The sequence below is a fragment of the Vulpes vulpes genome, chromosome 7, assembly GCF_048418805.1.
Source record: "Vulpes vulpes isolate BD-2025 chromosome 7, VulVul3, whole genome shotgun sequence".
NCBI classification, from domain to species: Eukaryota; Metazoa; Chordata; class Mammalia; order Carnivora; family Canidae; genus Vulpes; species Vulpes vulpes.
Genome location: NC_132786.1, coordinates 86,399,687 through 86,412,273, shown reverse-complemented (window position 1 = coordinate 86,412,273; position 12,587 = coordinate 86,399,687). Strand labels below are relative to the sequence as shown.

The window sequence follows — 12,587 nt, the reverse complement described above, 5'->3', positions numbered from 1 at the left end:
CCTCTCAGTGCTCTAATTGGGAGCCTCAGATCTTTTAAGCTTATCGTCAGTTGCTGTTGCTGCTATTTTAAACTCTGACTTCTTACTGATGTTGATGTTAAGCTGTTAGGGAACCTGTTACTTTCACAGATAAAAGGTTAGTTGGAAAAGTCAGAGGAATGACCTTAATTATATTAAAGGGTGAAAATTTGAACTATGTGCATAAGGGTTTATAAACTCAGTGCTTTCTGGGGGCGACTGGGTGGTTCAGTCGGTTGAGCGTTTGCCTCCGGCTCAGGTCATGATCTTGGGGTCCTGGGATGGAGCCCCGAATTGCGCTCCGCTTAGTGGGGAGCCTGCTTCTCCCTCTCCCTCTGACCTTCCCACTTGTGCTCTCTCTCTCTCTCTCTCTCTCTCAAATTATTAAAAAAAAATAAACTCAGTGCTTTTAGCATTCTGGACGGAAGAAATTATTAGTACAAAGGCCCATATGATTGGAGGTGCTTGGCATGTCAAAGGAAGAGTGAGGTTGGAGAAATGGGAGTGGATTAGCAAACATTAAGTAACAGGATATAAGATCAGAGACAGGACATGAGAATCAAATCCTACAGGGTCTGTGGGCCACTATCAAAATTTTGACTTTTACTCCAAATGATGTGAAAGCCATTCATGGGTTTTGGCTTGTTTTTTATTGAAGTAGAGCTGACGTACCGTGTTAAATTAGTTTCAGGTGTTCAACATAGTGATTTGACATTTAATGCATTATAAAATGCTCGCCACAGTCACCATCTGTCACTATATTAAAGTTATTAAAATATTACTGTATTCCCTATGCTGTACTTTATACCCCCATACATATACCATCAGTGTGCTTTGAGTGGAGGAGTTAAGTGTTGCAACACCGTCATTCAAGCTGCTATCTTGTGAAAAGACTGAAGAGGTCAAAGATGGAAGCTGGGAGGTGAATTGGATAAAGAATTCATGAGAGAGATAATGATAGCTTGGCCTAGGACAGTGTATGTATATGTACTTATTCCTGGCCACTTGTCTTTCCACACAAAGGGGATGACTATGTGCACACCTTACAGCTCTACCTATTGGAAAGTTTTTCCCTTTACTGTCCTCCAAGGTCACCCTTCATTATGGCTGTAGTGTAGCTGTCATCCATTCTTAACTTCCACCCACAAACTGAGACAACCCATATGTAAACCAGCCTCTGACTTTTTCCCCTTTTTCTCAACCAGTCATACAGAATCCATCCTCCCTACGTATGACCACATACACAAGCATGGGAAAGGGGTGCTGGTGAATCCTGTTGGGTAACATTGGGTTCTGGGCTCCTTGCTCATGCAGCTTACTCACGCCCTCTGGTTCTGCTCAGATGTGCATCCTGGATGCACAATTTCCATCTTATGGAAAGGCTTCTTTTGGATCTTTCCAACTTTATAACTTGGTGAGGCTAACAGGACTTCACTTACAAATGGGCTATTTGGATGTCTGGTATTTTCACATCTTCATGGTCTACTTCCATGACCCAGTCACATGCCAGGAGCTATTTCTCAAAAGTCACTTACTTCTTTGCTTCAGATAGCTCAACTTTCCTTTGGAACTTCATGGGCCACTATTATAATTGCCCTACTAGGGTTTGCCATAAGTTGCCCTATCTTTTCGAAACCACCAGTGATTTCTAATACCATAGCATCTGTTGGTTGAATGGCCCATGTAGCTCCTTGCACTGCAGTTTAGATGTGATGTGAGGTCCTTTCTCATTTTGAGCCCTCCCCAAAGCCTTGCAATGCTACATGGTAGAACAGAGTATTCTTAGACATGTGTGTTGCCTTCAGAACCTACAGAGGCCTACCAGGTGCTGTGCTTCCTTCTTGTGTTCTAAGTTCTAAGCTCCAGCACTTTTTCACTTTGGAAGGGACATCCCAGTATGTACCTAACTATTGGATTCCTAAAAATTCCACTGACATAGCATGTTCCCAATTCTACCTTGACTTGATCTCCCACCCTCTGGAGTATATATACCTTATTGGACTTCTGGTACTGATACCTTATTAATCTGTTCCAAGAAAGATGTCACATATGACACAGCATCTGTGATAAGAGCTCTTATTGGTTAAGCTTGCACTACTCTTCAGTTATTCTCCAAGATCCATCTAGTTTATGAAGGAGTCCGACTGGTCTTAAATGGATAAATTCTAGGAACCACCACTCTGCATCTTCTAGGATTCTAAGAACGTCCCTAACGTCTACCATCCTCCCAGCCCTACCCTGAGATGTAATATTGTTTTTTATTTACCATCTTGGTAGGAGGAGGTGGGAGTATGGCAGTTTCAGAGCGTCTCCACTTGGCCTTCCCTTTTGTATAGCTCTTAACCCCAGAGGCCAGGAACCCAATGCCAAGTATGTTAGCTCCAACTGAACACTCAGGGTTTGGGGAAATGGTCACTTTGTGGGTCCATAGACCTAATGAGCCCGGTGTAACCGATGATTAATAAGGGCTTTATTATCTTATCTAGTTACCATAAGTTACCATTCTAACTAGGAGACTATGATACAGCTTCAAGTTTCAATCTGAATTCAAACCCTGTATCAACTAGTTCTCCCAAGTATCTGATTTTTCTTTCTGCATTATACATTGACCTGAATAAATGGCCATAGGTCCCTTTGGGGAAGGATTGAGGAAATCATCACAATATGTGTTTCCCATGGTGTCCTTTCTGCTAACAGGCTAGACCCCTTTTCAGTCAGTGGGTTCTAGATCAGAAAATTGGCTTGGGTCTAGGTAATGAGCAAAGGATCATGATTTTCTTTCTTTTCTATTACATTTTTTAAAATTTAAATTCAATTTACCAACATATAGTATAACACCCAGTGCTTATCCCATCAATTGCCCTCCTCATTGCCCATCACCCAGTTACCCCATCCCCTCCCAAACCTCCCCTTCCACAACCCTTCGTTTCCCAGAGTTAGAAGTCTCTCATGGTTTGTCTCCCTCTCTAATTTTTCCCACTCAGTTCCCCTCCTTTCCTTTATAATCCCTTTCACTATTTCTTATATTCCATATATGAGTGAAACCATATGATTATTGTCCTTCTCGGACTTATTTCAATCAGCATAATACCCTCCAGTTCCATCTACGCTGAAGCAAATGGTGGGTATTCGTTTCTTCTGATGGCTGAGTAATATTCTATTGTATATATATACCACATCTTCTTTATCCATTCATCTGTCAAAGGATATCGTGGCTCTTCCCACAGTTTGGCTATTGTGGACATTGCTGCTATGAACATTGGGATGTAGGTGTCCCAGCATTTCACTGCATCAGTATCTTTGAGGTAAATACCTAGTAGTGCAATTGCCGGGTCCTATGGTAGAGGATCATGATTTTCTATTGGGGTAACTGCCTTCGGTCACTTGCTCCTCCACTTTTTTTTTCTCCTTCCTTCCTTTTTTTTTTTTTTCCTCCATTCTTGCTTTTATGTTTTCAATTGTAGATGTTAAGCACCGTTTGAGCTGCTTGTCTGTTTTGCCCTTAGGATGCCATGTTCTATAAGTGAGTAAAGCCTTCTTTGCTGTTCCTCTGATCTAGCTGGCCATTACAGTAATTGTGGCTTCCTGATTTCTGGGGGTTAACTATCACCACCTAGCCACTGTTACTCTAGGGTGTCATCATCCCTATAGATACTAACAAGCCCTGTTCTGTGACTGTATCTCCTACTATCAGTCCTGGCCTGCAAAAAAGGCCACGACTAAAATTCCTAGAGATGCTTATGTTTTTCTCACCAGCTTATTGCTGATGGTGTTGGTGAAGGGTATGTGTTCAGCACCCTACTATATAACCCAACTCTTGGATATGTCTTCAGCCTTATATAATCTATTCATTCTAATATAATCTACTTTCTTCAGCCTCTTTATTCCTATCTATGCTATCAGTCAGGGCAACTCACACATTTTCACTGCATCAAGTGTAGGCTACAACTTTTTTAGACTTCTAAGAACCCCTGGGTCCTTGCCAGAGTATAAAATCACATATCCCAAAAAAGTACCCCCCAAATTAGTGAATTCTTGCCTATCCAGACTTTATTCTGGTTCCCTTAAGCCCCTCAAAAATCCAGTCTCTGTGCTGTTTCCCTTGCTCCCAAAGGCACATGCTAATTCTTACAACTCTTGGTGATTCATCAGTCTCTGTACTCTCTTGTCAGGCAGACAGATTATGCTGGAAGGGCCATCAGACAGTGGTTGGTCAAACTCAGAGGGCAAGATTTGGAGGAAGGGAGGAAGTGAAGAAAGAAGATTAGTTTTAGATTGCAGTGCAGTTTTATAAGGTTTTAGCAATGCTGACAGGGAGTCCTTGAGCCTTTCAATCTCTCAGAGAAATCTTCCATCTCCCAAGAATAGGCCTACCTCAGTATCTGCCATGCTCAGTCAACTGAGAGAGCAGCGTGTGGAAAGCATGGCCTTGGTCAAACATGGTGATGGATTTCAGAGCAAAGCAGCGGTTAGTTATGCTGTCTGCAATAGGAGTCAGAGAGGCAGGTTTTCATGTCTACCACATTCCATCCAGGACATGAGTTGGGATGACTTGAATGGCTGTGGGTTGGCTTGGTTTCTATCCACATGGCCACTACATGGTCACTGGGCTTGTGTGTGGTCCAGATGTCTCAGGATGGTTGTACTTCTTACACAAGTAATTGTATTTCTTGGCTTAGGAACAAAGAGTGAGTGTGCTCAGAGACCTAGAAGGAAACTATAAGTCTTATCATAATCGTGTCCTGGACCCCACCCAGCATCACTTCCCCCATAGTCCATCATCAGACTCCATGTGGAATGGCACAAGACTAGCTATCACAGTGGGATGCATAAGTCTCTCAGCTCATGTAATGTTTCATGTGCCTACTCCAAGGGGTTCTAGCCTTTTCACCATTTGGTCTTTACTCATGGAATCATTGAGAGTTTGGTCTGTCATAGCAACTCATGAGTTCTTGATTTATTCTTGGTCCTTTAGTGTAAGCTTGAGAAACTTTTTTTCCCCTGGTACTTTTTTTTTTATTAGATTGCTTTGAAACCTATTTAAGACCCTCATATTTTATCTTTAAAAATATAATTCCTGCCTTCAAAGAATTTCAATATCTCTGTGCCATAGGGCACTTAGAGAAAAAGCATATAATTTTTATTAAAAGAAATCTTATAGTTCAAGGCGACCCTACCACCAAAACACCATGGAGATACTCTTCCTGAAAAGGTAAAAGTCTGTCTTCAGATGTTTTTCATGACTCACCCACTATTTATTTTAAATCTCTCTAGGCATGAAATAACTTTTTGAGAAAATTTTCTACTAAAATTGTTTAAAGACATATTTCCTAGTCCAATAGCAATAAACATAATTTTCTGGTGTAAATTTTTTTAAAATTTAAAGAACTGTCAAACATTTGGGATCTGTTCACCTTACCCTGTTTTTCTTATTCCAACATTTGAGGCCGTCTTTGGGCAAAAGTGGCTCTGGTGAAGGAGATAAGGGAAAGCTTCCCAAAAAGCCACACACATTCCCTTGTAAAAATAAAATCAGAGTCTTGGGTTGAGATCAGCCAGGGTGGTGGCCTGTAAGTTCATTATCAGTCTTTAACATGGCCTTAATGTATTTCCCCGTCCCCTTGTCATAGCAAAATCCTAATCAGGCTTTCCCCAAGCAAAGGATTTATCCACACTGGTGCAGAACTTGTTTGGAACATTTTATTGGCAATACTGGTGTCATATTCAGGAACCACAGACTTTTGTTGGGACTGTGTTAGCTTGAATGACAAGTATCAATGGTCAACTACATTTGAAATATTGTTCAAGTACCTAGAAATAATAGGCATTAAAATTCATTCCGTTCCCTGCAACAAACCTCTAAAGATTTCTTGTCCTCAGTGGAACCGGCATACTGTAATTGTTATTTGGAACTTAATGTAACTTCAACAGCAGCAGAGAGACAATACAGTCCTCTCATTATGCACATGCTCTAGGATCGTTTATTTTAATGCTCTCAAATAAATATGTTCCATGCAGCACACCACAATAAATAAGGAGCAGCAATGTTCTTCTAGTAAATCCATTCATAATGTGAGTCACCATGTAAAACACCACATCTCAAGTCTTTGGCCCTGTACCATATCATGAAGCACACCACATCTGCACCTAATCATATCTGGCTTCATATGGATTTAATAGGACTATGCCAGAAGTGCATGTAAGAACAAATTTAACCAGAGGTTTCCAGCTATTAAATACAGCTACTAAGTAGTTAAAAGGCAACAACTAAACCCGTAAAGCCTACACCCCTCCCCCCATTTTTGAGACAAATATAAAGATAGAAATGCTCTGGTGAATTTCAGGTCAGTGTAAAGTGGGGTGGATACATTTGGAATATTCAGAGCAAAGCTGGCACAATATGACACCCGAATGTCACGAATGTCACGCAACACTGATACTAAACGGACACTGAATATAAGTGGAATCCATGAGTGCAGAGCTGAGTTCTAGAAGGTGAAGGTGGGGGCGGGGTAGGAGGTGCTTCTTTTCTACTAGGCAGATAACTCAACCGTGCCTTCCTCCTCACTATCAGCTCTGTTAGCGCGAATCTCCACAAGGGTCCTGGCAAATCGGGTCCATTCGTCATTGTGGGGAACTGCAAGCTGCAAAGCAAATTAATGGAAAATGGTGAACAAAATATCTTATAGGACTGAAAGCCTAGAAGCCCACATGCCTGCCCCTCCTGAAACAGCCATTTCTCTTGGAATGTAAAGGAAACCAGATCTTCGTCCCTGAATTGGCCCTGAAGTGTTTCTCTTAAACTGAAGAGGTGAAATGTCGATCTCAGGTGAAAAAATCACTCATAAAATTTGTAAAACTTCAAAAAACTTATGTAAACTATACAATTACAGGAGCCAACCTGACCTTCAGCTCAGGTCATGATTTCAGGGTCCTGGGATGGAGCCCTGCATCCAGCTCCCTGCTCAGGGAGGAGTCGTCTTCTCCCTCTGCCCTTCCCCCCTCATTCTCTCTCTCAAATAAATAAATAAAATCTTAAAAAAAAAAAGAAAGAAAAGAAACAGAGTTAAAGTGAACACAGCAATAGAAATTGCATAATCGATTCAGATTTTGAAATAACTATGGTATTGCCTTTCTAAGTCCATGCTATTGGTCCTTTTTAAAAAGTGTGGCTAATGCACTAATACGCATGGCAAAATTACAGTTCACACATACAAAGAAATCGTACTATGAAATAGTAATTTGGCTTTTTCAGCAAGATCTTACCAAGAGTTTTGTTCTAAGTACTTTACATGTATTAACTCATTCCTCACAACAACCCTATGTAGAGTAATGTTAGTATTTACATTTTCAAGGCACAAAAATATTAAGTCATCTTAGAAAGACTGCATTAGCTAGCAAATACCAATGCCAGTGTTCTCTAGCTCCAGGATCTGCATCCCTGACCAGTAAGCTATACTGATGTGCCAGAAAGAGGGGTTTATAAAATTTCCCAAGTATTATCTTTTTCTATGCACGATTCAGTGAGGAGAAAATTAATCCCACCTGATACAAATTGGGTGTATGGATTTTGTTAGCTCATTTAAAGGATAGTAATTTCTTTACATAGCATCCAAAAAATGAATTGCTTAAGGATACCATGCAAGTGTTTGGAATGGAAAAGAGAATTATTTGAAGATGAGAAGCAGGATCAAGTAGAAGTCTGAATGGTTTTTATAGAGAATAAAATTGATTTAGACTATAAAGAGGACTGCCCTATGAGATGGGGTGACCCATCTATAGGTACCTGTGCTGCACCTAGTCCATAAACATTAATAGCATTCATCTTAATATACATTTTTGAAAATAGAGAGGAAGCAAATAAAGCTAAGCTTTTTGGTCACTTTTAGAGCTGAAAAATTACCCACTATATATAGCCAAATGATTAGTAGTTTAAATTTTTATTACAGGGAATGATATTCTCAGATAATGTCTAAGAACTTCTTAGAGGATGGCATCATCAGTCGACAATGTATATCCTGCAATTAGTGTTCTGGTCCTAAGTTTTAAACATTTCAATAATATAATTCTGGAAATGATATACAGGTGTGGGAATAAGGTCTTTACTTATTCTGAGAAATGCAGTACCAAGAAGAAGTCTCATTTGGTCATATGAATGAATTTTTGAATGGTTAACTACTTCCCTAGTTACTGAAATGAATCTAAATTTCTCCTTAGGCAACGACAGAAGTTCACAATAGCATTGAATGACAGTTACCCCTTAGCTCAGTCCATTTTCCCTACTTTGAGCTCTTTTCCTAGGTTCCACCATTCTTCATTTTTCTCTTCAATTTTAGAAAATACTGCACCAGAAAAATGAGGCTTCCAAAATAAATTCTCCAAAGAGCTAACAAAAGCACAAGCGGCAAAGGATTGGTATCATATTTATATGAAAGAATAGGTCCACAATTTCTTTTCTCTCTTCCAACTCCTGACCAAGTCCTTCCAAAAAAAGTCACAACACTAAAGCCTAGGGAGAGACAAAGCCAACCGTGATAACATGATTATAACTTTTTCTCATATGAGGTGAGAATCAAGCTATAGCTAACGCACCTCATAATTTCACATAACTTGAAGTCCTGGAAAAAAGCAGGCCTTCCTAATAATACACTATACAATATATGATACAGTGTATTGCTCCAGGAGTTTGTCTCCTAAACACTGTGTTATTGCTGAAATACAATGCCATACCAAATGTTTTATTGATAGCAACCTATAGAAACTATATACTCAAGAAAACAGATAAATACATTGTGCATAGTTGCATGCAGTAGTAATGGCAAGACTGTTAAGAAATGATACTAATAAATATTAGGACACATTAAGGTTTGGCTATGTGCCCAGATACAGTTGGAGACAGAATTGAGTATCACTTAATGACATTTAAGTTGCACATCTAACTTTTCAAAATTCAAAAATGAATTTTGTTAATGCCAACACCTGTCCTTAAAAATACAGGTTTGCAAAAAAAAAAAAAAAATACAGGTTTGCCCTCACAAAAGAGTTCATAATATTCTAACATATCTTGTCCTCTTTTTGATCTGTGCAAGTTTCATTTAGGTTGGAAATATTAGAAGTTTAAAAAAAATAAAAAGACATTCTACCAAGTATTTTTCTCTCTAGAATACCATACACTTCACAGAAATGTTAGTTTGCTTTGGTCCACAAACAAAACCACAACAACAACAACAACAAAAATGTTCCAGAGTAGAACACAATGGTAACACAATTGCCTCTAGAAACTTAAATGTGCCTACCTCATCCTATTACACTTTCTCATTTGGTTGGCTATAAAAATAAGGCAAGCTGGTTGTAATGTTAGATTTAGAAGGTGAACTGCACACTTCCGCATTTTTAGAATTAAGTATCACCATCAGGAAGCACTTTAAGTATAATCTTAGCTTGAATGTGTGAATGTGCATTCACAGGCGGTTTCCCCACCCAAAGTAATAATTTTTGGCATTTGAATTACTTGTAGGTAAGATCAAACAGGCGTCCCAACAAACAAAAAAGCACTCCTTTCATTTTACATTTGTGGCTGTAAACAGCTTCCGTGTGGACAGAAGTGTCCTCCGTATCCTTGGCACTCCTGACTCTTCTCATCTGGTTCTATCTGATTAGCCATGGCTGGAAAGGAGGCTCATGAGCATAAATTCATCTGAGACTTCCTCCAATAATACTTTAAGTAGGAAAATTCTCTAAGACTGCTCTCATGTTCCTCTAACTAGCACACAAATGTATTCAGTTGGCACAGAGTACCAACTATAGCCTGCACTATGCTAGGGATTAAAGATACAGCAGTGAATAATTTTGGCATATGATGACCATGAAAAACAGGCTCAAATGATCATGTTTTCTTAAGTCAGAATGTGTGAATACTGGCATAGGTGCCACATTCAAAAAATGAAAAGCCTAAAATGTATCTTCTTACAGTGACAACTGCAACACCTCCTGGTACAGGTTGTGAGTCAAGCAAGTAGCAGGGAAGCAAATGGCATGTTAATGACATGGCTTCAGTATCTCTTTACATTTCTATCAAGGCATTAAAGGCTAGATTCAGAGCAAAACAGTTCAGGATAATTTTCAAACAATTTCCATTTCATGACAGGAAAAACATACACAAATTTTTAATCGTGATGAGTAATTTCAATTGATTACCAAAATAATAATAGTAATAATAAGAAGCACAGTGAAGGAAATAGCCCATAGTTATAGCAAGGGAATACCAAAAAGAAGGACTTCTAAAAATTGTCCAGTATTGTACTGAATCAGCGTGGATATGGAAACATTTTCTGCCTTCAGATGCCTCTGCCAAAGTCGACATCCTAGGTCAGGGAAGATTCAGATTTTCCCACTGCTTCATATACAGGGTGTACCAACCAGCCAGCTCACCCCCCATTAGAAAAGTTCTAATTATTTGCAGTGTACAAAGCATTTTTATGGCACAAGCACTCAGGGCTCTGATTCCTGAGATACTAAAATCTTAGTTCTAAGAGTGACGGCCTGTTATGATATGACCCTATTTTTACGGCCGAGGGAACTAAAGACAAAGATAGTTTCTGAGGTAGCAATTTGGCCCCAAGGAGGAGGTAAAATGAACCTCAGGTTTGGACGGGAAGCTTAAGTCCCGTTCTCATCTTGGTTACTGGCAACGGTCAGCACTTAACCTCTCATTGCCTCAATTGTAAAATGGGGATGATGGTAACTGACCCATTTATCAACAGGGATGTGAAGAGGATGAGAAAGGTAATCTAAGTGAAGAAAATACTAGGAGTTCATCGTGGAATAGTCATGCGTTTTCTTTAAAGTGTCACCCAGATTCAACATGTTCCTAATAATGATATCTAGAAGTGGCATATATATCAGTCCCACCGCGTTGTTGTGGTTTTTGTTTTTATTTTCTTAGAAAATTAATTCTGATATTTACTACGTGAGGACATTAAGGAACAAGGCACAGACCTCTTTGGACGGGTAGGGAATAGGGGAGCTAAATGATTTGCTAAAGATCACATAACTTTCACAGGTTGGTGCGGGGCAATCGGGAGCCTCGCCCCTTTCTGAAATGCCAGCAGATCGGCAGGCAGGTAATGTGTTTTGAACAACCTGCTAAAAGAATCCAAAGGTTGTATTTAAATCTTCTAAGATTCTTAGAAGATAAAAGGTCAAAAATAAAAAGCGAAAGTGTACAAGTTGTGGAGATTTTATGAGAATTGATCACGTTAGTCCCCTCCTTCCTACTTCTGAGGCCCTATGGGCCTGCCCCTCCTGTCCGCCTCAGTGCAGTGGAGGGAGGGTGCCTCTGGATCCTGTCCCAGCCCATCCCCCAACTAACTGGCCTGACCACTGGGTGTCTGGCCTGGGCTTCTCCTGCACTTAAAGGGAGGTAGAGATTGCAGAAGAACTAAATTTTGAGACCGGAGCAGCGTTGACTTTTTCCACCTCCAGTATTAGCCAGATCACAGTTTCTTTCCCTGCTCTGCCACTTAATTTGCTGTGTGTCCTTATGAAATTTATGTTTTAATGTCTCTGATCATTTGTGAGAAAGGAATTTTGAGACCCATCTCCTAGGACTCTTGTGAATCTTAAATAGGACCTCCCCAACACCCCACCACCAAATACAGTGGGCTTAGCACAGTGCTTGGCACATTATAAACCCTGCAGAAATGATGTTTCTTCTTATTTTTCCTTAATGCTTATTCCCTTCGACTCCATTTTTTTGGTTATTTTTTGCTTCATTCCTTTTCTTTCTTCCATTTTCTTCTTTTCACCTGTAGAGAGCTTCATTTTTAAAGAAATACTCCTCATTTTTATTACATTTGATTTCTTGAAAACCCACACAAATAATTTCCTAAATAGTCATACTTTTAATATGAGCTAAATTTCATGAGCTGGGTATGGGAAAGGGTTTTTTCAGAACACAAGAAAAATGATCTCCCAGTACTTTTTATTGCTCATTTTAAAAAATCAAATGTAAAGTATAATTATTCTTTATAAATACAGATATATCTACATATATGTGCATATTTTTTATTTTTCAGATAAGGCCACTACAGCTTTCCCTAGCTATTTCCTTGTTAGGGTACTTTCTACCGTGGGATTTTACATTTTTAGCTCTAGTCCTAAGGCTTTGTAACCGCTGAACATGCTGTTATAAAAATCAAATGACTTTTTATAACCAGGGTTAAATACACAAATATCATTCATGTGTCCCTTTTTATAAGCACATGGCTAACAATTTTGAACAGTCCACAGTCAAGCCTCCCTCATTTGTTAGTAATTTTAAAGGGTTTATAGTACCTAGCAGCTGATTTTAAAAAGCTGCCTTATCTGCAGTAACTCCTACCAGCCCGATGTTGAATTTTTTATGGTAAAAATATCTGTCTCAGACATTGTTTATATAAAAGTAGGTTAATTAAAAAAAATCTTGGACGATTAAGACAAAAAACTATTCGGTGATTTCAGTTTGGTTTCTCAGTAACATTAAGCATGCCAAACAAATTAAAATGAATAGGACTCCTAGTTTCAGGATA

The 12,587-nt window shown here is 39.3% G+C and overlaps 1 protein-coding gene across 12 annotated transcripts in view; it reads right to left on the bottom strand.

The window, feature by feature from the left end:
• Positions 1–5,704: 5,704 nt before the first annotated feature.
• The window catches only part of DYNC1I1 (dynein cytoplasmic 1 intermediate chain 1), a 437,478-nt gene continuing 430,595 nt past the window's right edge, over positions 5,705–12,587 (bottom strand). For all 12 annotated transcript variants that reach the window (XM_072764334.1, XM_072764337.1, XM_072764333.1 and 9 more), the window contains one exon: positions 5,705–6,662. In XM_072764334.1, the coding sequence (XP_072620435.1) occupies positions 6,552–6,662 (111 nt within the window). In that variant the 3' untranslated portion in view covers positions 5,705–6,551. The remainder of the gene's footprint in view (positions 6,663–12,587) is intronic.